The sequence below is a fragment of the Centruroides sculpturatus genome, unplaced genomic scaffold (assembly GCF_000671375.1).
Source record: "Centruroides sculpturatus isolate CEXI.00-Female unplaced genomic scaffold, Cexi_2.0 scaffold399, whole genome shotgun sequence".
Lineage (NCBI taxonomy): Eukaryota > Metazoa > Arthropoda > Arachnida > Scorpiones > Buthidae > Centruroides > Centruroides sculpturatus.
Genome location: NW_019384665.1, coordinates 356,475 through 380,687, shown reverse-complemented (window position 1 = coordinate 380,687; position 24,213 = coordinate 356,475). Strand labels below are relative to the sequence as shown.

Here is a 24,213-nt window from a genome sequence, read left to right as displayed (position 1 = left end):
TGAATTCTTTTATTATATTTTACATATGCATTTCGAACTGGTTTCATATTTCCAGTTCATTTTCAGTGCTCTATAAATTACAATTATAGATATTAAGTTGACAAAAAATATATACAGATTAAAAATCTACAAAGTATTTAGATGTTAAGTAACACAACATAAACACATTACTAGTACCTTTAAGGATTTTACACATTTTTTTTATCCTCAGTTGTACATTGATACGGTACTCTCATTTATTACGTTATATTGTCTTTCTTGGTATGAATCGCAGTATGACTTAACAACTGCTATAATCAATAATAACACAATTATAAAAATCATAAAATTTAGTGACATACATGTAATTTAAAACAACTTATAAAGTTTTCAAAAAATATACGTACAGGTTTTCTTCTTCTTTGAAAAATATTCTACTAAACCAACAGTACTGGGCGTAAAATGTAATATTATGAAAATATTGCTATAAATGACAAACAATGATAAAAACTAAGTGATAAAAATCTCTAAAAAAGAAAGGAAGTTTTTTCCTTTTACAAAAAATATACATATGGACCTTTTTTTTTGTTTTGATATTCCTTGAAAATGATTTCATTCATCAATTTTAGGCTTAAATCCGCAATATAATTAAACATTGCTACAAATAACAATATACAATAACAATATAATTATAAACCTCGTAACAGATAAGTTGTACAAATATTTCTACAAAAATATACATACAGGTTTTCTTCTTTTTTCATATTTTTTGAAAATATTTTATTAAATACTACTTATGTATTGTAAAAAATTCACAAATGTTAATTTACACAAGGTAATTTACACACAGTAACTTTTACAACATTTAGTGTTTATGCCTCACTCTATCGGTTTATTGCTGCGCCCTCTATGATGTCGTACCATTGTTGTTCTATTTGCATGCCATTAGAGATATTTACTAAATTATTGTTATTATGTTTTACAATTTCAATATGTTCTTTAAATTTTCTTTTATATATATTTTTTTCTGTGTGTAAGATTTTAATATTATTTCTATCAATTTTACATTTACTATTTTTAATATGGTTATACCAGGGAGAATTGTTATACTTCAATCTAATGGCTGCTTCATGTTCTTTAATTCTAGTTTTTAAGGCACATCCAGTTTCACCTATATAATTTTTCGGGTTTTGGCAATTACAATAAATCCTATAGACTACTACTGTTTTTTAATATACAGTATTAGACTTGTTTGTCTTTAATCTATTAAAGATAATATAGGATTATTTAATAAAACGGAAAAAGAAGAAAACCTGTATGCTATGTTTTATAGTAATTAATAATATAATTTAATAGCATGATATATGTTTTTGATAGAAACTACTACTAAATTGTAAATTTTAGTATGTAATGACTCAATACTCAGAAAAATAAATTTATACTTGCTTTGTTAACATCAGTAGGAATTGAATGATTCCTTTGTGTGAGAATACGAGGGCACAGCATCAATTCCTAATTGCCTCTTACACGTTGAGTTGGTAAAACTCGCCCACTTTGTCTTTTGGATGGCTTTCTAGCGAGTGGCGAGGGAGGTGAGCAAGTCAGCAGGCTTCCTTTCAAAGACAGGAGACAGGGTTAACAAATAATGAAATAAAGGTTTATTATATGGCTAACACTAAAATACAGGATGCCACACAGAGTTACATGCATATATTTCTAGGTTATATAGGCTAGATGAGATTAACATAAAATTACAAAGTCTATGATTGACAACTGCTTAGTCTACTCTATGACGGCTATTCCTACTTTGGTTACGAGAGAGAGAGTTTGCTGTCCACTGATAATTATCTCTAAAGTTGGAGGAGTGCTATAGCAGTGATAACAGTTCTTTGTGGAAGCATTGGGCGTTGTCGATGTCTTCTACTGGTGTCTTCTCTGAAGACTAGGTCAAGTCTGTTTCATGGAGGTGCTAGAGACAGGGAACCACTAAAACCAAATATAACTTGTGTGTGTGAACTCTCGAGCTTCCGGTCGCTTGCACCTTTTATATGATTGTCGTGGGAAATCTAATAAGTGATCGATTTTTGTTGACGATGAAGATGCAATCTTGACAGCCACTTGTCAACTTTCCCACTGACTTGTTACTACAACTGATGACCTCTGATCTAATTTCTACTTCTCTATTTTTATCTAACAAAGATGTTTACATTTTGAAAACAATTAACATTAATTTTTTAAATTTAAGAGCCCTGTAAAAATCTACGGGCTCACATCTGTTATAAATATGAATAAAGTAATGAAAATTTTACTTATAATTCAATGAATTATAACTTAGTTATAATTTCTTATTGATTAGCTTTTAATATAAATCTTTGAATTTTCAATAATATGGGTGTGTATATAAATGTATGTGTCTAATTTTCTTTCTTCTATTTTAGCGGCCAAGAAAAATTGGTGCCAAATTCACAAATGAAGATATTGCCGAAGATGAAGTTATTTTGCCAGATTTAAATTTGGACTACGATGGAAAGAGAGATCGATGGAACGGATATGACCCTGCAAATTATCAAGCCATTGTGNAATCTTTGAATTTTCAATAATGTGGGTGTGTATATAAGTGTACATGTCTAATTTTCTTTTTTCTGTTTTAGCGGCCAAGAAAAATTGGTGCCAAATTCACAAATGAAGATATTGCCGAAGACGAAGTTATTTTGCCAGATTTAAATTTGGACTACGATGGAAAGAGAGATCGATGGAACGGATATGACCCTGCAAATTATCAAGCCATTGTGGAAGAATTTGCAAAAGTCGAAGAGGTAAATTTATAGAAATATATTATTACAAGCTTAAAAAGCAGGACTGTGGATGTGGAGTTGTGTAAAAATCTTCTGACTCCAACTCTGACTGCTTTATCATCTGACTCCAACCAGGGGCAGACTCGTTACCAAAATAGACCCAGAAATTCTGATGTCATCACTTGACCTCAGAATAAAATATTCTATAAATAGAGTTCTAATAAAGATAGAATGTAGAATCTTTTTTATTTAAAGCTAAAAGACTCCTCTAAGTAATGACAGTCAATATATAAATATGTATTCAATAATACTTACTTTTCCAGCTGTTATATGTAACAGAGGGAATGGGAAGGTGTCAGGAAAATGACCCCCTTTCAAATTTTTACATTTTTGGACTCGGGACATCTTGAAATGTCGAGATATGAAAAAGATTCTGTTTTTTTCTGTATGTGTGGACTGTGTGGGGGGCACAGTTTTGGTCACTCTGTTTGTAGCCTAATACTTGTGGTTTTTAAATTGAAGTTGGATGGTTTAACTTGGGAGGTATTAAGCTTCAAAGTGGTTGAACTAAATCGTTCTATCATACACATTCTAACATCTGAGACAAGATCATCTTAATGTGTTTTACTGTACTAATATATCAATAAAATGACAAAAAGCTTAATTTTGAGGATAGAGACGAGTTTTATTTTTAAAAAAATTGTGAACACTAATAATGAGTAAAATAATAATAATAATAAACAACACTTTTTGTCCACGACTATAAATTAGAGAAAAATATTCATTAAGTTTGATCGTACTGGCGATACGACACATGATCCCTTCTATGTCTTCACCCTGTTGACCTTTAATTAAGAACCAAAATTTAGTAGCGTTAATGCCCCTTTATACACAAGCTATACAAATTTAGTTTCTTAAACTTTACCCATTCTGAGATATTGTTTAATATCTCAGAATAGAGAATAAAGAAATTAAACAAATTAGATGCCAACACATGTGCAAATTTTTCCCCTTTGACATTTTTTTGGGTTCAGGAGGTTTCCGAATGTGTAGATTTGCAAAATTATTGGAGGGTCAAATTTGACATGATTCTAATACTTTTCTGTTTTATATACATAACAAGTTGGGAAATAAAATGGAGTCGGAGTTTGCTGGATTTTTTGACGATTTCGACTAAAACACCAAAACTCAACGACTCCAGCTCTGACTCCAACTTCACAGCCCTGTTAAAAATTTAAAGGAAGAATCCAACATTAACTATAAATATGTAGTTTTATTACTTTTAATTTTCTGAAATTATATATTAAGTATGGAAATCAATAATTGTTGCAAGAAATGATTGATGCATGAACTTTAAATTTAATTTTTATGTCTATTGATATAGAAGTACAGTACATTAAAACAAAAAATATATGGTAAAAAGGTAAGCAAATATGATACAGTAAACTACATAAATTTGGAAATTCATAATTAATGTTTCTTAATTTTTTCTGAGAATCATAGTCCATTGATTTTACTACATATCTGTAGTAAAATCAATGGACTATGATGATTCAGAAATAAAAATGATAAAAAAAAAAGCATCTATCATTGTAAAATTGCCATATCACATGTAAAATTTCTAGTGGTGATAATTTGACAAATGTGAAGATTATAAAGAAAACAATAAAGAAAATGGTTAGATGGTATATGAGAAATTTTTTATGCTACTCCTAGTAGTCTGATTTCTCTTTAAGACAATTAAACATTTATAAACTTTATTTTTCTTAATCAAAGTGATTGATTCTTGACAATTGTTTGGTCAAGATTCTAACACAGTTTGAAGAACTGAACAGCAATACATAATAATAAAGCTGAAAGTAAATGATATTTTCTAGAAAAATTTGTTCTTTGTACAGAATGCTTGCTTTAAATTTATGTAATTAAATTGTTTAAAAAGCAAAAATAAAAGTGTTCGAATAAATATTTTTCAAGTGATTGATGATTATCATGTTTAAATTTGTGAAGTTATGAATTAAAACAGATCCAACAGATATAAATTAGAATAATTTAATGTGATTATGCTAAAATTAGTCTGCCTGTAAGTATATCAGTCTGACTAGTAGAATTATAAGCTATGATTTATAATATTTATATAATATACAAAACTACCTATCATCCAATTAGTATGAATCATCCTTTTCTATTAGAAATCAGAAATTTTTACATTTGTTTGATGATAAGTTTAAAATGTAAGTGTAGAGAAAAAAGTTTAATTTTTAAAGTCAAAATAGTTTCAACTATAATTGATTTGAATGAAATTATTATATAATTTTCAATAAATTAAATATTTTTGAGGAATTTGAGAAGATTCTATAATGTCATTTATTGATTATTCATTTTAAAACAGGCTAAAAGGCAATTAAAAGAGGAAAAATTAAAGCAAGATCTTTTATCTGGTGAAGTTAGCACTATAAAGGAAACAGTAAGTAATATCAAGCAATTTTACTTTAGTTATTAATTTTTACAGAATGTACATTTTTTATTCAAGAGAAAATGAAGTGCTTTTGGAATATGGAAAATTTTAATATCAAAATAAAATTTTATTAGAACTTTTTAAAATCTCATACATAAAATAGCTTTTTGTACTTTAAAATGTATAACAATAGGCAGTTAGGGGTCCATCTTGTATTAAATTTTTTAATAACTGCATTAATTTTAAATTAAATAATTTAGACTATATAGTACAATTGCCAAATTGTCTATCTTTAGTGCAAATTATATATATTATAGTGATTAGCTAGGTTATAGTTTAAAAGTTAATCCAGACGTATCTTTTTCTTTAATAATAATAATAATAAATTAATAATTAACTGGCCATAATTTAATTTAACATAGAATAATGATGGTGATACAGATGATGATGAAGACGAAGAAAAATACGCCGACAATGCAGACATGCCGGGTACAAAAGTTGACAGTAAACAACGAATTACTGTTCGTAATTTACGTATAAGAGAAGATATTGCAAAAGTAAGGTTAATTTAAATATAGAATACTGTATAGTTAAATGATACATGTAGAAAGATAAATTTGAAAAATTATTTTCAATTTTTAGTATTTGAGAAACTTAGATCCAAATTCTGCATACTATGATCCAAAAACAAGAGCCATGAGAGATAATCCATATCAAGGAAGAAAAAATCCAGAAGAGTAAGTATACTCAAATTATTTATATTTGATACTGTTCAAAATTCTGAAATACAAAGTCTTGGAGGTGCAAAACTCCCATATTTGACTTGATATTCAGAAATGTTGAAATTTTGATATGAAGTCTAATATGAAAATAAGTCATAAGGCAATTTCTTGACATGAAAAAATCTTAGAACAGTTGTCAATAATGAATGGCAGATTTAACTAACCATAACCCAACATCCCAAAAAATGTTCAATTTGTTAATGAAAACTATTTCTGGGCTTTTTGATAATTTGTTTTTAAAACAACAACATTGTTCAGTTTATATTAGAGTCAAATATCACAACAGTCACTGTCAAGAATGGTGTTAATAGAATGTCTGTGTTGTCATTTTAACAAGTGAAGATTTGCAATTTCAGGATTTTAAAATGGATCTATTCATTTGATATATGTTAAAAAATATCAATTTAAAAAATTTTTAATGTTTAGTATGATTGTAGCCTTATTACTACTAAATATGCTAGTTATAGCTTTCACTTCTACTTTCCCGACTGTTATGTATACATAACAAGGGAAAGTAATGGAATCATGTCAAATTTGACTTTCCAAATTTTTTTGCAAATTATGTTTTGAGATCCCCTGAACCAAAAAAGTTCCAAAAAAAAAAAAAGGTAAAAAAATTCCGCTTGTGTTTTGCGTGTTTGCATTTGCTTTGTTACTTTGCTTAACCTATCCAATGTTGAAATTTTTCTCCATTGCGTGTGGCCGCCATGTTGAATTTNTGCAATTTTAGGATTTCAAAATGGATCTATTCATTTGAGATATGCTAAAAAAATATCAATTTTAAAAATCTTTAATGATAATGCATTTGTTCAAAAAATAAACATTATTATTTTAATTTTATACATTTATAAAGATATATAAAATACATTGATTTTATCGAATAGTAAAGAATGCTTGGAATAAGATTGAAACAATTTTATTGGCTAAATTTGACAAAATCCATGTCAATATGCAAATTTTTGAATTAACTGCAGAAACTACATTTTATTTTGTTCAAGAAAATCTTAGTAGGAGTTAAGTTCAAGTAACATGTTCAAAATTCTAGGTCCTGTTTCAAACTGTGATAGAAATGAAATTATATGATTTCGTAATTTTCATGTCAAAAGAAGCAAAATGCCATTGTCAAATATTTTAAAAACTAAAAACATTGATATAGACCAAAATTTTGGAAAGGAGGTCTGAAGAAATAAATGAAAAGGATGAAAGGAAGGTTTAGATCAGGGGTTGCCAAAGTGGTCGAAATCGACCCCCCAGGGGTTGATGCAACATCATTGGGGGTCGATTAGGGGGTCGATGTGGCTAGTGGGTTGATTAGGGGGTCGATGCGGCTAAGGGATCACAACTTTTTTTTTTTTTTGCTCATACAGAGATCACATTTTTTTTTTTTTTTTTTTTGCTCGTACACTTTCACTTGCGATAAAGCTTTACGGTGGGGGTCAATGTGAGGTTTTGGAAAGTGGTTGGGGGTCTATGGTTAAAAAAGTTTGGCAACCCCTGGTTTAGATGAAGTTTGCAAAGAAGCCAGAGATTTCTATCTGCAGGCTGCTCTAGAACTGAAACTTACAAAATCAATGGTGTAAGAAATAAAGCAGAAAGACTTCTGATTGATTATAACAAAAAATCAATCTCAAAATACCAAAACAATCAAGCAATTTGGGCAAAACATAAATCTAGTAGTGGATTAAAACTTACCATGGATGATGAGTCATACTTTTTCTTGGATTCAGATCTTTGTGGGGCTATAAAGTACTGTTATTCAGCTTTCTCCAATTCTGGTTCTGTCAGATTCAGAATTCAAGTGAAAGAAAAATTTCTGCGTAATATAATGAGGTGGCATAACATGGATAAAGACAGATAAATATCAAAATCAGCATTTATACAACGAAGTGTGAGTGGTTTGATTTATTTATATCGATGCATAAAGAAAATTATGATCTCACTTGTCAGGCATTATTATCAAATACAGGATGTTTTATTATGGTTTGATTTGGCATAAATAAAATGACATTTTATTTAGGGAAACAAAATTAAGCACTTTGAATTGTTATTTCAGTTATTTTGTAATTGTTACTTCATCTCCTACAAATATTTAGAAAACTGGTCCTGAGTAAAGTCACAGGAAAATCTTTTTAAAGAAGTTAAACTGAGGACCAGTTTTTTCAAAGAATTGTCAAGAGGGGTTTAGACCAAACTGCATGCAAAAGCAACAATTCAAAGTGATTAATTTTTCCATATTATTTTAAACACATCTTGTATGATAGGTCCTGCATTTGTGAAGTTGTGAGATTTAAGAAGTACAACAATAAGCTTTGAACACAACATAATTTTAGTTAACATCTGTATTAATTCACTTAAAATTCTTATGACATCCTGTGATGTATATGCCAGGGAAACCAAAACAAAGAGGCTATGTGTTGTGAGTTACATTATACTACAGTCTGCCAAAATCAAAACTGGCCAGTTTCAAAAATAGCCAATTTTTTGGTAATTTCGGATTTCTGGAAGTCGGATATTTGATTTTGTACTATAAAATAAATTAAAAGTTGGCATCAGTTGCAATCAAGATAGAATGTTTATAGATCATTCACTTTTTTCTTCCATTAGTTATAAAAGAGAAAAATCAAATATTGTGTAATATTTGATGATCAGAGTAAATTTGAATAATAAATATGTTACTGTTAATCCTCTGAGGTAAGTGTCTTGATGACAGTAAATGAACAACCTTAAAAATTACTACAAAAGACAAAATTCTGTTTTAAAATCTGCTTGTAAATATTCTGAAACAGTCTTCATAGACATCTCAAACAGATCAATCATGACCTATTTTAGATACTAATGAAATATGGTTTATTGATTTCTATCATCATGAGGAATTTGTTCAAATTTTAAAATTGAAAAATTTGTGGTTATTTTAACAATATTGTGAAAGTCTCTGCACTACTTGAAATACGCATAATAATGATAGGCTTTTTTCATTCATACAAACATAATATTGGCTGCTGATAAAAAGAGTAGTAACGAAAGCTTATGATGTAATAATGGGCTTAATTTAAAAATTGAACATTTATTTTAAGTATTTAAGATAGCCAATCATTTAGAATTATACTATCACTCTTGGTTAATCTGATAAAACGTTTTTCTTAGTGTTGAAAGATTACATTCTACAAGATATTTTTAATATATAAATATTAATTTTTAAACAAATTATAGTTTTTTTAAATTTAGTCTAAAAATGCAATATTTTAAGGAAAACATGATGATAGTATTTAAAAATAATGTTTAATTGTTTTATTATTAGGTTACAGTATGCTGGAGATAATTTTGTTAGAGTTACCGGAGATACAGAAAAACATTCTCGGACACAGGGTAAATTTTCTCTCTTTTTCTCTTTTAGTTTAGGTGAATTAAAGTTTAATTTTATGCAAAAGTAAGTCATAGTCATTTCTAGTTGTATAAAATACAATCTGAATTGAAAAACAAAGACAGAATTAATTTCATAATTTTTGTTTATTTAATCAATGAGTTACATTACAATTTATTTAATAATACATGACTTATTGAAATATTGTAATTCATAGGAAAATAAAATATGACATTGATAAGGACCTACTTTGTTTTTCTTTTGCTTTAGGTACAGAATAACTATATTCACAAATTATATTCCTATACATCTTTCTGCAAAACACACACCCACTTTTTTACACCCAAGAAAAATTGTTTCTTTTATCTGGATATATGAATACAGTATTTACTGAAAAAAAATATTCTGAGATCTGTATTCAGAAATAATGAGCAAAAAACACTGTTTACTTATATTATTATTTGTAACAAATAAACAAACTTTATGGTAACAACTAGAAACTGCAACAGTAGATATTTAGACAGTACAAACAATCTCTGTGCACAGCAAAACCTTTTAATTACCAACCTTTTTGATTATTTTGAATGACCATCTTCAGGTAAGATAAAGAATTGAATGATGCATAAAATGGAATGCTTACAGAGGACTAATGTTCCATTTGACACATTGATTTAGTAACTGTGTAACAGAGTAATAGTAAAAGGGCATCTTTGCCAAATGCTGTTCAGTTCTATCCAATGCAATCAATACTCGTATTTGTTTTTGTCTGTTTGTCAGATTCATAATGGAACTTTTCTTGGCTAAACCTCTGAAAGTACTCTGCAGCTTTCCAGGGAAACTGTGGAGTGGGGAAGAAAGCTGGAAAACAATCCAAACTGAGGCCATCAATACACCTTCAGTTTTTGTATCAAAATGTAGAAACCAGACATATCATCATTTCAGACAGACTGTCATTTGTGTTTAGAGTAAACCTACTTTAATCTTCAGAACATTTGAGGATTTTGCAACTTCAATGAAATTAAATAAAACTAATTTTTGTACAGAAAGTTTGCATTAAAATGTTTTTCATTTCAAAAGACCAAGAAAGGCTTACATTTCACTTATAATGCACTCCAACCAGTATGATAATTTGGGGTCAACTGTAAAAAAATTTATGGTTTCACTCCATAATTTTATGCTAATTACACACCTTAGATCATTAAAGGGTTAGTTTTTTCATCTTAGCACACCTTGGGTATGTTATACAGCATATGCTGGACATGTTAAAGTGTATAGATTTTATTTTATTTTATTATTAAGTTGAACACTTTTTCCTTCTTAGAGAGTACTGAGGTCCAGAATATGTTGTTAGTTTGTATTAATTAGTTTCATAGTGGGCTCATAACATTAAACTAGTCACTGTAATAGGGTTCATAAGGTTATGTATAATTATTATCTATATTTATTTTATTAAAATGTGTGTGGGAATATGTTAATTATTATAATTTTTAAGTTATTTTTACATTGAACACACATATAAGAAAGACTAGTGTGTTAGTAAATAACCAAATCTAACTTTTTAGTTTGTCCAAGGTTGCAGAAGAAAGGAAGGCAACTGTAGCTAAATCAATGATAGATTGAGGCATGTTAAATGTTAAAAATCAACTGTTTCATGTTACGTATAAAAGTTACAAAAATTTCTAAGCCATGAAGTTAAAAATTTAAAATATATAACACTATAGATTGTTTGAATATTACATGGAAAATACAAGTTTATTCTATCTCTTGGTATAATTTTCTGTAACAGCTTGTTTCTTGTATAAATCTGTAATAAAATCCAAAAAATCATTCGTTAAAAACATTAATTTTATTTAATTAAAACAGAACAGAATTTTCAGTTTTTGAAAAATGATTTTATAATCATTTATGAAGAATAGAGGCAATAAAATAAAATGATTAAGACAGCAAATAAGGCATTTCTTTTCGTTTTCTTCAGGTCACTACCAGTATTTTCTGACATATTTAGCAATTTCTGAACTAGATAGCATTACAAACATTAAACAAATTTAAAATAAAAATGGTAATATATAATAAAAAGCAATTATTTTTAGATTTAATTAATTTTATATTCTGTACAGTCAAATTAAAAAATCTCGTAAATATATAAATATGTAGAGTACTATATAATTAATTATTAATGCTATTGCAAGGATCATTTAAATATTTAAATTATTTAAGATTAATACTTCATTTTAAAACATGTATTGACACAAGAATTTCTGACAAGTATTTTAAAGTTATTTTATTAATTACAAAAAAGCTCTGAAGTTTAATTTATAAACATTTATAATTTTTCTAGTGTTTGCTTGGGAAGCATATAGAAAAAACGTGGACGTCCACCTCCAGTCTGAACCTACAAGGGCTGAACTTTTGTATAAGGAGTTCGAAGTTAAAAAACAGGAATCTAAATGTAGAATAAAAGAAAATATTCTTGACAAATATGGTGGAGGTGAACATTTGCAAGTCCTTCCAAAGGAACTCATCTTTGGGCAATCGGTAATTATCTTAATATTATTTTTGTATTTCCACAAAATATATTTTAAGTCTATTGATGATATAAAAAATTATAATTTGCACTGACACAATAATGATAAGCACACAAAAATGTAGATATAATATTCTTCTAATGCAACATTCGCATTTTTCACAGAACTACTAAGCTTTCCCTAAACTTCAAAAATAAAATGTTTGTATGCAATTCTTATAATATAAGCTGAGTAAATATGAAGAACCATTGGATTGGTTTAATAATTTGATTTTATTATTACTTCATATTTCAGCAATAGTACTTTAAGGTTTCAAATCTCAACCTTATATCTAACTTTAGATACATAAAGTTTCACAATTTGACAAAACAAACTTGTTAACAATGAAAAATTTAAATGTCTACAAAATTTACAATATTTAGTTTATAATTAGCAAATTTTTGTTAAAGTTGAATTAATACTAATATGTTAGGTAATACAACAGTAAATGTAGAGAGAAAAAAATTCACTTAGTTCTAACAGAATTATTTTTAAACATACAAAGCAAAAGAATTTAGACTTTAATAATTGGTTATTTTAAAAAAAAGTCGGATGTCTTGAATTTTGTTCTTATGCAGGCAGAAGTCAACAACTATTGTGTGTTAAAAAACATTAATTTCCTTCTACCTGACAAATAAAATTGTGCTGTTCTGTACCATCTGAGTATTGTTTTCTTAGCAAGTTGATATCTGATTGCATTTGTTTTTATTTTTGTTATAAGAATTTAAATAAAATTCATTTTTTTCTACTTCAAAATAGATTTTTTTTTCCTTATATTTGTTTTATTTTTTATATTTTTTTCTTACTGTAATTATTTTATTTACTACTTTGTGATAAACAGGACAATGGTAAGCTAATGTTAACACCATTGTACTACAGCATCTATTATATTCACAGTCAAATATCAAAAGGAAATCAAGTTTCATGAAAAATGGACCAAATATTTAAACTCTCACATCACAAATTAAATCTTCAGAAATCTGAGAACCACATTGTTAAACCACTTATAAACCACACACTTATAAACCACATTGTTTTACCACATTGTTTTTCTCTGAAATGTTGATGATAATATTATTGTTGCTTAATCTTTTCTGGATTGTGTTTCTGTTTGTTCAAATTTATTTAGTGTTACTGTGGCTATATTTTTATTGGTATGTCAGCAGGAAAACACGTTTAGAGTATAAAGAAATCAAGTATTAAAATTATATATAAATTATTGATGATTAATTTTTTATATAAAAACTGTACATAATTTACTAAATATTAATGTTTTTGATAAATATTTCAGGAGGATTATGTAGAATATTCTCGGCATGGTGTCATTTTGAAAGGAACTGAGAAACCGGTAGTTCGATCTAAATATGAAGAAGATGTTTTTATCAATAATCATACAGTAAGTAGGTCTGTTTTATATTTCAAATCACCGAAATACCGTTTACTTTTTCATAGAGAAAATTAAAATAAAATGTAATATTCCATATGCAATATTACAATTACCTAATCTTTGATTAAGAGATTAATGTTTATATGGGAAAATATGGAATCTTGGAACCTATTTCCCTATTTCCAACATATATTTTAGTATCTTTGAAAAGATAAATTGTCACCTATTTCCAACATATATTTTAGTTTTTGGCTTAAATTATTTTGATTTATGCAAAACTCACCAAACCAACTAACCTTTGTAAATCAAGAGCTAGGTTTATATCACTTTTTCATATTATAGAAATTAATGTTTCTATGAAAAAATATAGAATCTTGGAACCTATTTTTATATTTCCAACATATATTTTAAATTTCGGCTTAAATTATTTTGATTTATGTTAAACTCACCAAACCAACTAACGTTTGTAAATCAAGAGCTAGGTTTATATCACTTTTTACTTTTCATTAAGAAAATTAAAATAAAATGTAATATTCTATATGCAATATTACAATTACCTAATCTTTGATGAAGAAATTAATGTTTATATGGGAAAATATAAAATCTTGGAACCNTCTACAAGATATTTTTAATATATAAATATTAATTTTTAAACAAATTATAGTTTTTTTAAATTTAGTCTAAAAATGCAATATTTTAAGGAAAACATGATGATAGTATTTAAAAATAATGTTTAATTGTTTTATTATTAGGTTACAGTATGCTGGAGATAATTTTGTTAGAGTTACCGGAGATACAGAAAAACATTCTCGGACACAGGGTAAATTTTCTCTCTTTTTCTCTTTTAGTTTAGGTGAATTAAAGTTTAATTTTATGCAAAAGTAAGTCATAGTCATTTCTAGTTGTATAAAATACAATCTGAATTGAAAAACAAAGACAGAATTAATTTCATAATTTTTGTTTATTTAATCAATGAGTTACATTACAATTTATTTAATAATACATGACTTATTGAAATATTGTAATTCATAGGAAAATAAAATATGACATTGATAAGGACCTACTTTGTTTTTCTTTTGCTTTAGGTACAGAATAACTATATTCACAAATTATATTCCTATACATCTTTCTGCAAAACACACACCCACTTTTTTACACCCAAGAAAAATTGTTTCTTTTATCTGGATATATGAATACAGTATTTACTGAAAAAAAATATTCTGAGATCTGTATTCAGAAATAATGAGCAAAAAACACTGTTTACTTATATTATTATTTGTAACAAATAAACAAACTTTATGGTAACAACTAGAAACTGCAACAGTAGATATTTAGACAGTACAAACAATCTCTGTGCACAGCAAAACCTTTTAATTACCAACCTTTTTGATTATTTTGAATGACCATCTTCAGGTAAGATAAAGAATTGAATGATGCATAAAATGGAATGCTTACAGAGGACTAATGTTCCATTTGACACATTGATTTAGTAACTGTGTAACAGAGTAATAGTAAAAGGGCATCTTTGCCAAATGCTGTTCAGTTCTATCCAATGCAATCAATACTCGTATTTGTTTTTGTCTGTTTGTCAGATTCATAATGGAACTTTTCTTGGCTAAACCTCTGAAAGTACTCTGCAGCTTTCCAGGGAAACTGTGGAGTGGGGAAGAAAGCTGGAAAACAATCCAAACTGAGGCCATCAATACACCTTCAGTTTTTGTATCAAAATGTAGAAACCAGACATATCATCATTTCAGACAGACTGTCATTTGTGTTTAGAGTAAACCTACTTTAATCTTCAGAACATTTGAGGATTTTGCAACTTCAATGAAATTAAATGAAACTAATTTCTGTACAGAAAGTTTGCATTAAAATGTTTTTCATTTCAAAAGACCAAGAAAGGCTTACATTTCACTTATAATGCACTCCAACCAGTATGATAATTTGGGGTCAACTGTAAAAAAATTTATGGTTTCACTCCATAATTTTATGCTAATTACACACCTTAGATCATTAAAGGGTTAGTTTTTTCATCTTAGCACACCTTGGGTATGTTATACAGCATATGCTGGGCATGTTAAAGTGCATAGATTTTATTCTTTGTTTTCATTAAGTTGGATACATTTTTATTTTCAGAGAGTACTGAGGTTTAGAATATGTTGTTAGTTTGTATTAATTAGTCTCATAGGCTCATAACATTAAACTAGTTGCTGTAATAGGGTTCATAACGTTATGTATAGTTATTATCTATATTTATTTTATTAGGGTGTGTGTGGGGATGTTACTTACCATAATTTTTTAAGTTATTTTTACATTGAACACACATATAGGAAAGACTAGTGTGTTAGTAAATAACCAAATCTAACTTTTTAGTTTGTCCAAGGTTGCAGAAGAAAGGAAGGCAACTGTAGCTAAATCAATGATAGAGTGAGGCATGTTAAATGTTAAAAATCAACTGTTTCATGTTACATATAAAAGTTACAAAAATTTCTAAGCCATGAAGTTAAAAATTTAAAATATATAACACTATAGATTGTTTGAATATTACATGGAAAATACAAGTTTATTCTATCTCTTGGTATAATTTTCTGTAACAGCTTGTTTCTTGTATAAATCTGTAATAAAATCCAAAAAATCATTCGTTAAAAACATTAATTTTATTTAATTAAAACAGAACAGAATTTTCAGTTTTTGAAAAATGATTTTATAATCATTTATGAAGAATAGAGGCAATAAAATAAAATGATTAAGACAGCAAATAAGGCATTTCTTTTCGTTTTCTTCAGGTCACTACCAGTATTTTCTGACATATTTAGCAATTTCTGAACTAGATAGCATTACAAACATTAAACAAATTTAAAATAAAAATGGTAATATATAATAAAAAGCAATTATTTTTAGATTTAATTAATTTTATATTCTGTACAGTCAAATTAAAAAATCTCGTAAATATATAAATATGTAGAGTACTATATAATTAATTATTAATGCTATTGCAAGGATCATTTAAATATTTAAATTATTTAAGATTAATACTTCATTTTAAAACATGTATTGACACAAGAATTTCTGACAAGTATTTTAAAGTTATTTTATTAATTACAAAAAAGCTCTGAAGTTTAATTTATAAACATTTATAATTTTTCTAGTGTTTGCTTGGGAAGCATATAGAAAAAACGTGGACGTCCACCTCCAGTCTGAACCTACAAGGGCTGAACTTTTGTATAAGGAGTTCGAAGTTAAAAAACAGGAATCTAAATGTAGAATAAAAGAAAATATTCTTGACAAATATGGTGGAGGTGAACATTTGCAAGTCCTTCCAAAGGAACTCATCTTTGGGCAATCGGTAATTATCTTAATATTATTTTTGTATTTCCACAAAATATATTTTAAGTCTATTGATGATATAAAAAATTATAATTTGCACTGACACAATAATGATAAGCACACAAAAATGTAGATATAATATTCTTCTAATGCAACATTCGCATTTTTCACAGAACTACTAAGCTTTCCCTAAACTTCAAAAATAAAATGTTTGTATGCAATTCTTATAATATAAGCTGAGTAAATATGAAGAACCATTGGATTGGTTTAATAATTTGATTTTATTATTACTTCATATTTCAGCAATAGTACTTTAAGGTTTCAAATCTCAACCTTATATCTAACTTTAGATACATAAAGTTTCAAAATTTGACAAAACAAACTTGTTAACAATGAAAAATTTAAATGTCTACAAAATTTACAATATTTAGTTTATAATTAGCAAATTTTTGTTAAAGTTGAATTAATACTAATATGTTAGGTAATACAACAGTAAATGTAGAGAGAAAAAAATTCACTTAGTTCTAACAGAATTATTTTTAAACATACAAAGCAAAAGAATTTAGACTTTAATAATTGGTTATTTTAAAAAAAAGTCGGATGTCTTGAATTTTGTTCTTATGCAGGCAGAAGTCAACAACTATTGTGTGTTAAAAAACATTAATTTCCTTCTACCTGACAAATAAAATTGTGCTGTTCTGTACCATCTGAGTATTGTTTTCTTAGCAAGTTGATATCTGATTGCATTTGTTTTTATTTTTGTTATAAGAATTTAAATAAAATTCATTTTTTTCTACTTCAAAATAGATTTTTTTTTCCTTATATTTGTTTTATTTTTTATATTTTTTTCTTACTGTAATTATTTTATTTACTACTTTGTGATAAACAGGACAATGGTAAGCTAATGTTAACGCCATTGTACTACAGCATCTATTATATTCACAGTCAAATGCAGAGTAAATTATTTCTCCCTATCTCTCTTTTAGTTTAAGTGAATTAAAGTTTAATTTCAAGCAAAAATAAGTCATATTCATTTCTATTTGTATAAAATACAGTCTGAATTGAAAAACAAAGACAGATTAATTACAGAATTAATTTCATAATTTTTGTTTATTTAATCAATGAGTTACATTTACAGTTTATTTAATAATACATGACTTATTCAAATATTTGTATTTTATAGGAAAACAAAATATGACATTGATAAGGACATACTTTGTTTTTCTTTTGCTTTAGGTACAGAATAACTACATTCAAAAATTATATTTCTTTACATCTTTTTGCAAAACACACACCCACTTTTTTTACACGCAAGAAAAATTGTTTCTTCTATCTGGATATGTGAATACAGTATTTACTGAAAAATAATATTTTGAGATCTGTATTCAGAAGTAGTGAGCAAAAACACGGTGTATTTATATATATTATTATTTGTAACAAATAAGCAATCTTTATGGTAACAACTAGAAACTGCAACAGTAGATATTTAGACACTACAAACAATCTATGTATGCAGCAAAACCTTTTAATTACCAACCTTTTTGATTATTTTTAATGACCATCTTCAGGTAAGGTACAAAATTTAATGATGCATAAAATGGAATGCTTAATGTTTTATTTTGCACATTGATTTTGTAACTGTGTAACAGAGTAATAGTAAAAGGGCATCTTTGCCAAATGCTGCTCAGTTCTATCCAATGCAGCGAATATCGTATTTGTGTTTATTTGTTTTTCAGATTCATAATGGAGCTTTTCTGGGCTAAACCTCTCAAAGTACTCTGCAGCTTTCCAGGGAAACTGTGGTTTGGGGATAAAAGCTGGAAAACGATCAAAACTGAGGCCATCAATACAGTTTATCACCTTCAGTTTTTGTATCGAAATGTAGAAACCAGACATATCATCATTTCAGACAGATTGTCATTTGTGTTTAGAGCAAACCTATTTTAATCTTCAGAACATTTCAGGATTTTGCAACTTCAATGAAATTAAATGAAACTAATTTCTGTACAGAAAGTTTGCATTAAAATGTTTTTCATTTCAAAAGATTATGAAATACTTAGATATTACTTATAATGCACTCCAACCAGTATGATAATTTGGGGTCAACTGTAAAAAGAATTATGGATACACTTCATAATTTTATGCTAATCACGCACCTTAGATCATTAAAGAGTTAGCTTTTCCATCTTAGCACACCTTGGGTATGTTATACAGCATATGCTGGACATGTTAAAGTGTATAGATTTTATTTTATTTTATTATTAAGTTGAACACTTTTTCCTTCTCAGAGAGTACTGAGGTCCAGAATATGTTGTTAGTTTGTATTAATTAGTTTCATAGTGGGCTCATAACATTAAACTAGTCACTGTAATAGGGTTCATAAGGTTATGTATAATTATTATCTATATTTATTAAAATGTGTGTGGGAATATGTTAATTATTATAATTTTTAAGTTATTTTTACATTGAACACACATATAAGAAAGACTAGTGTGTTAGTAAATAACCAAATCTAACTTTTTAGTTTGTCCAAGGTTGCAGAAGAAAGGAAGGCAACTGTAGCTAAATCAATGATAGATTGAGGCATGTTAAATGTTAAAAATCAACTGTTTCATGTTACGTATAAAAGTTACAAAAATTTCTAAGCCATGAAGTTAAAAATTTAAAATATATAACACTATAGATTGTTTGAATATTACATGGAAAATACAAGTTTATTCTATCTCTTGGTATAATTTTCTGTAACAGCTTGTTTCTTGTATAAATCTGTAATAAAATCCAAAAAATCATTCGTTAAAAACATTAATTTTATTTAATTAAAACAGAACAGAATTTTCAGTTTTTGAAAAATGATTTTATAATCATTTATGAAGAATAGAGGCAATAAAATAAAATGATTAAGACAGCAAATAAGGCATTTCTTTTCGTTTTCTTCAGGTCACTACCAGTATTTTCTGACATATTTAGCAATTTCTGAACTAGATAGCATTACAAACATTAAACAAATTTAAAATAAAAATGGTAATATATAATAAAAAGCAATTATTTTTAGATTTAATTAATTTTATATTCTGTACAGTCAAATTAAAAAATCTCGTAGATATATAAATATGTAGAGTACTATATAATTAATTATTAATGCTATTGCAAGGATCATTTAAATATTTAAATTATTTAAGATTAATACTTCATTTTAAAACATGTATTGACACAAGAATTTCTGACAAGTATTTTAAAGTTATTTTATTAATTACAAAAAAGCTCTGAAGTTTAATTTATAAACATTTATAATTTTTCTAGTGTTTGCTTGGGAAGCATATAGAAAAAACGTGGACGTCCACCTCCAGTCTGAACCTACAAGGGCTGAACTTTTGTATAAGGAGTTCGAAGTTAAAAAACAGGAATCTAAATGTAGAATAAAAGAAAATATTCTTGACAAATATGGTGGAGGTGAACATTTGCAAGTCCTTCCAAAGGAACTCATCTTTGGGCAATCGGTAATTATCTTAATATTATTTTTGTATTTCCACAAAATATATTTTAAGTCTATTGATGATATAAAAAATTATAATTTGCACTGACACAATAATGATAAGCACACAAAAATGTAGATATAATATTCTTCTAATGCAACATTCGCATTTTTCACAGAACTACTAAGCTTTCCCTAAACTTCAAAAATAAAATGTTTGTATGCAATTCTTATAATATAAGCTGAGTAAATATGAAGAACCATTGGATTGGTTTAATAATTTGATTTTATTATTACTTCATATTTCAGCAATAGTACTTTAAGGTTTCAAATCTCAACCTTATATCTAACTTTAGATACATAAAGTTTCACAATTTGACAAAACAAACTTGTTAACAATGAAAAATTTAAATGTCTACAAAATTTACAATATTTAGTTTATAATTAGCAAATTTTTGTTAAAGTTGAATTAATACTAATATGTTAGGTAATACAACAGTAAATGTAGAGAGAAAAAAATTCACTTAGTTCTAACAGAATTATTTTTAAACATACAAAGCAAAAGAATTTAGACTTTAATAATTGGTTATTTTAAAAAAAAGTCGGATGTCTTGAATTTTGTTCTTATGCAGGCAGAAGTCAACAACTATTGTGTGTTAAAAAACATTAATTTCCTTCTACCTGACAAATAAAATTGTGCTGTTCTGTACCATCTGAGTATTGTTTTCTTAGCAAGTTGATATCTGATTGCATTTGTTTTTATTTTTGTTATAAGAATTTAAATAAAATTCATTTTTTTCTACTTCAAAATAGATTTTTTTTTCCTTATATTTGTTTTATTTTTTATATTTTTTTCTTACTGTAATTATTTTATTTACTACTTTGTGATAAACAGGACAATGGTAAGCTAATGTTAACACCATTGTACTACAGCATCTATTATATTCACAGTCAAATATCAAAAGGAAATCAAGTTTCATGAAAAATGGACCAAATATTTAAACTCTCACATCACAAATTAAATCTTCAGAAATCTGAGAACCACATTGTTAAACCACTTATAAACCACACACTTATAAACCACATTGTTTTACCACATTGTTTTTCTCTGAAATGTTGATGATAATATTATTGTTGCTTAATCTTTTCTGGATTGTGTTTCTGTTTGTTCAAATTTATTTAGTGTTACTGTGGCTATATTTTTATTGGTATGTCAGCAGGAAAACACGTTTAGAGTATAAAGAAATCAAGTATTAAAATTATATATAAATTATTGATGATTAATTTTTTATATAAAAACTGTACATAATTTACTAAATATTAATGTTTTTGATAAATATTTCAGGAGGATTATGTAGAATATTCTTATGTAGAATATAATGGTGTCATTTTGAAAGGAACTGAGAGACCGGTAGTTTGATCAAAATGTGAAGATGATGTTTTTATCAATAATCATACAGTAAGTAGGTGTGTTTTATATTTCAAATTCAAAAATACCTTTTACTTTTTCATAAAAAAAATTAAAATAAAATGTAATATTGTATATGCAATATTACAATTACCTAATCTTTGATTAAGAGATTAATGTTTATATGGAAAAATATGGAGTCTTGGAACCTATTTCCAACATATATTTTAGTTTTTGGCTTAAATTATTTTGATTTATGCAAAACTCACCAAACCAACTAACCTTTGTAAATCAATAGCTAGGTTTATATCACTTTTTTATATTTCATAATATAATGTAAAATTATATAATTAATATATTAGATAAAATATATCAAAAGAAAATATAAATTAGCACCTTAATTTGTGAATTTTAAAATAAACAATTTTTTGTTTTTAGATCAATTGTTTTTGGTTTTTTCGAGTTAGTAGTACAATCAATAATACCATATTTTGGTGACACATTGACAAGTTACTATCACATCAGATATTTATGTATAGCATTGAATTAAAATATAGCATTGAATACGTAAAATTTTTTTATATATAAAAAATATGTATAAATAATAGTAGATGAAAAAATTAGTATCAAAATGATTTTATGGCACTTCTAGTAGTAGTTCATGGCACTCTGAGAACCACTGTTTGTTCCAGATGATTGATTGAAGCTACTAAAAAAGCATTACCTTTATTAGAGTAGAATGCAAAATAATACAGATTTTATGATTACTTCTTACACAAAAATCATAAGTGTAATTCAAATTTAGGTATTTGGTTTTTTTTGTTAATTGATGCCAGGAAGATTGTTTTGTTTCCATGGATTACAAATACAACAAGAATAAAAATATGTATTTGCTGACCAATTTAGAACTTCTTAAATTTTGTCATTGGCTAATTAATCATGCATAAATTAGAAATAGATTATCATATTTCTGAAATTACAATCACACACTGGAATTGTAAAACCTGCAGTTTAGAAACACACATAATTAGATAGATAAAAAAAATAAAAGTACTTCCTGAAGCTGATTAGACATCATGATAGAAAGATACACATTCCAAGATGTCTGCTTTTAAAAAAATACAAAATCTTATAAAATTTCTGAGAAATNGTGAACATTTGCAAGTTCCTCCAAAGGAACTTATATTCGCACAAACGGTAATTATCTGAATATTATTTTTGTATTACAACAAAATATATTTTAAGTCTATTGATGATATAAAAAATTATAATTTGCACTGATACAATAATGATAAACACACAAAAATGTAGATATAATATTCTTCTAATGCAACTTTGGCATTTTTCACAGAACTACTAAGCTTTCCCTAAACTTTAAAAATAAAATGTTTGTATATAATTCTTATAATATAAGCTGAGTAAATATGAAGAATTATTGGATTGGTCTAATAATTTGATTTTATTTAAAAGTGTTGAACATGAGATCGTGTTATTAACCAATCACATGGCTTCTTTTCCACCTTTATTTAGTTGATACGGTATCATTTACATATTTCGGGGTTTTTTGCCCCTCATCAGTTAACTAAAATAAGAAAATAGTGTATACAGCATTTAAATAATATTTTTTACAATTAATTTGTACAAATATTATAAAGTACAAGTATATAACTTGCACATACCAGTTTCCTTCGATATGGCACTTGTACACGGTAAGTTTGTATATCACAAATTCAAAGAATGAGGTGATTATAGAGACATAGTAAAATTTTTGTACATCTATTTAAAATGATAAAGTGATATTAAAAATACATGAACTGTTTGGTATTAGCAGAATAAAAGTCTTACTATTATTTTTCTTCTTTCTCCTATCAGAGATGATGAATGTACGTTTTCCAAGTTTATTCAAATACTTCAGTTGGCACATTTATGTTGGCACAAATTTTATAAAATTCTTCTTATAGTCAAATTTCTAGACGAATTTTCTGAAGTATAATCCTTTATAATTTTTGGTTTAGTTTGGACTTTCCACTATCAAGTGTTGTTTTGGATTGTTCACAATGGTCAAAATTTACATAATTACATAGAGTAGTTACAAAGGTTGAAACGAATTTAAGTTTTCTGGTGGTGTTTTAGATAAAAATATTTTAAAAAGGTTTTAATCTATAATATAGTTAACCAGTTTTTATTTATCTTCAAAATGTGGATAGTCTCCCCAATATCACATTTGTAACTTCACTATGTACTCACCTGCATACTTATTTTGCTAACACTTGCTTAATCAACAATTCTTCATAATAATTTAACAAAATTATTTTTAATATTTGGTTCATTAAACTATTCTGTGACATATGATTTAATTGACCATTTTCTTTGATTCACCAAGTTGCAAATGCCATTTTTTGACTGGAACCTGCTGACATAAAGAACAATAAGCAAGGGCAGCTGTCAGTTTTTAAATGGAGGTTAATTTTGAGTGGAGGGAATAGGATTTTTGCCCTTTTAACAAAAATTTCCTAAAATAAGGAAAGAATTGAAACAAAATATAATGACCCCAGAAAGTAAAATAACGTTTGGACTCAATTCCTCACACTACATCAATTATGAGACTTGGACTTACTAGCAGTTGTGCTGGGTTCAGGCAAAAAGTAACAACAAAAAACATTAAAATGAAAACCATATTAAG

General features: G+C 26.9%; 1 protein-coding gene across 1 annotated transcript in view; it reads left to right on the top strand.

Annotated features, from left to right (window-relative positions):
- LOC111626627 (pre-mRNA-splicing factor SLU7-like) overlaps nucleotides 1–24,213 on the top strand; it is a 51,498-nt gene that overhangs the window by 12,096 nt on the left and 15,189 nt on the right. Inside the window, exons 6-13 of the mRNA XM_023370073.1 lie at nucleotides 2,418–2,555; nucleotides 2,631–2,795; nucleotides 5,164–5,238; nucleotides 5,652–5,786; nucleotides 5,872–5,966; nucleotides 9,310–9,377; nucleotides 11,711–11,907; nucleotides 13,228–13,332. Coding sequence (XP_023225841.1) covers nucleotides 2,418–2,555; nucleotides 2,631–2,795; nucleotides 5,164–5,238; nucleotides 5,652–5,786; nucleotides 5,872–5,966; nucleotides 9,310–9,377; nucleotides 11,711–11,907; nucleotides 13,228–13,332 — 978 coding nt within the window. The remainder of the gene's footprint in view (nucleotides 1–2,417; nucleotides 2,556–2,630; nucleotides 2,796–5,163; nucleotides 5,239–5,651; nucleotides 5,787–5,871; nucleotides 5,967–9,309; nucleotides 9,378–11,710; nucleotides 11,908–13,227; nucleotides 13,333–24,213) is intronic.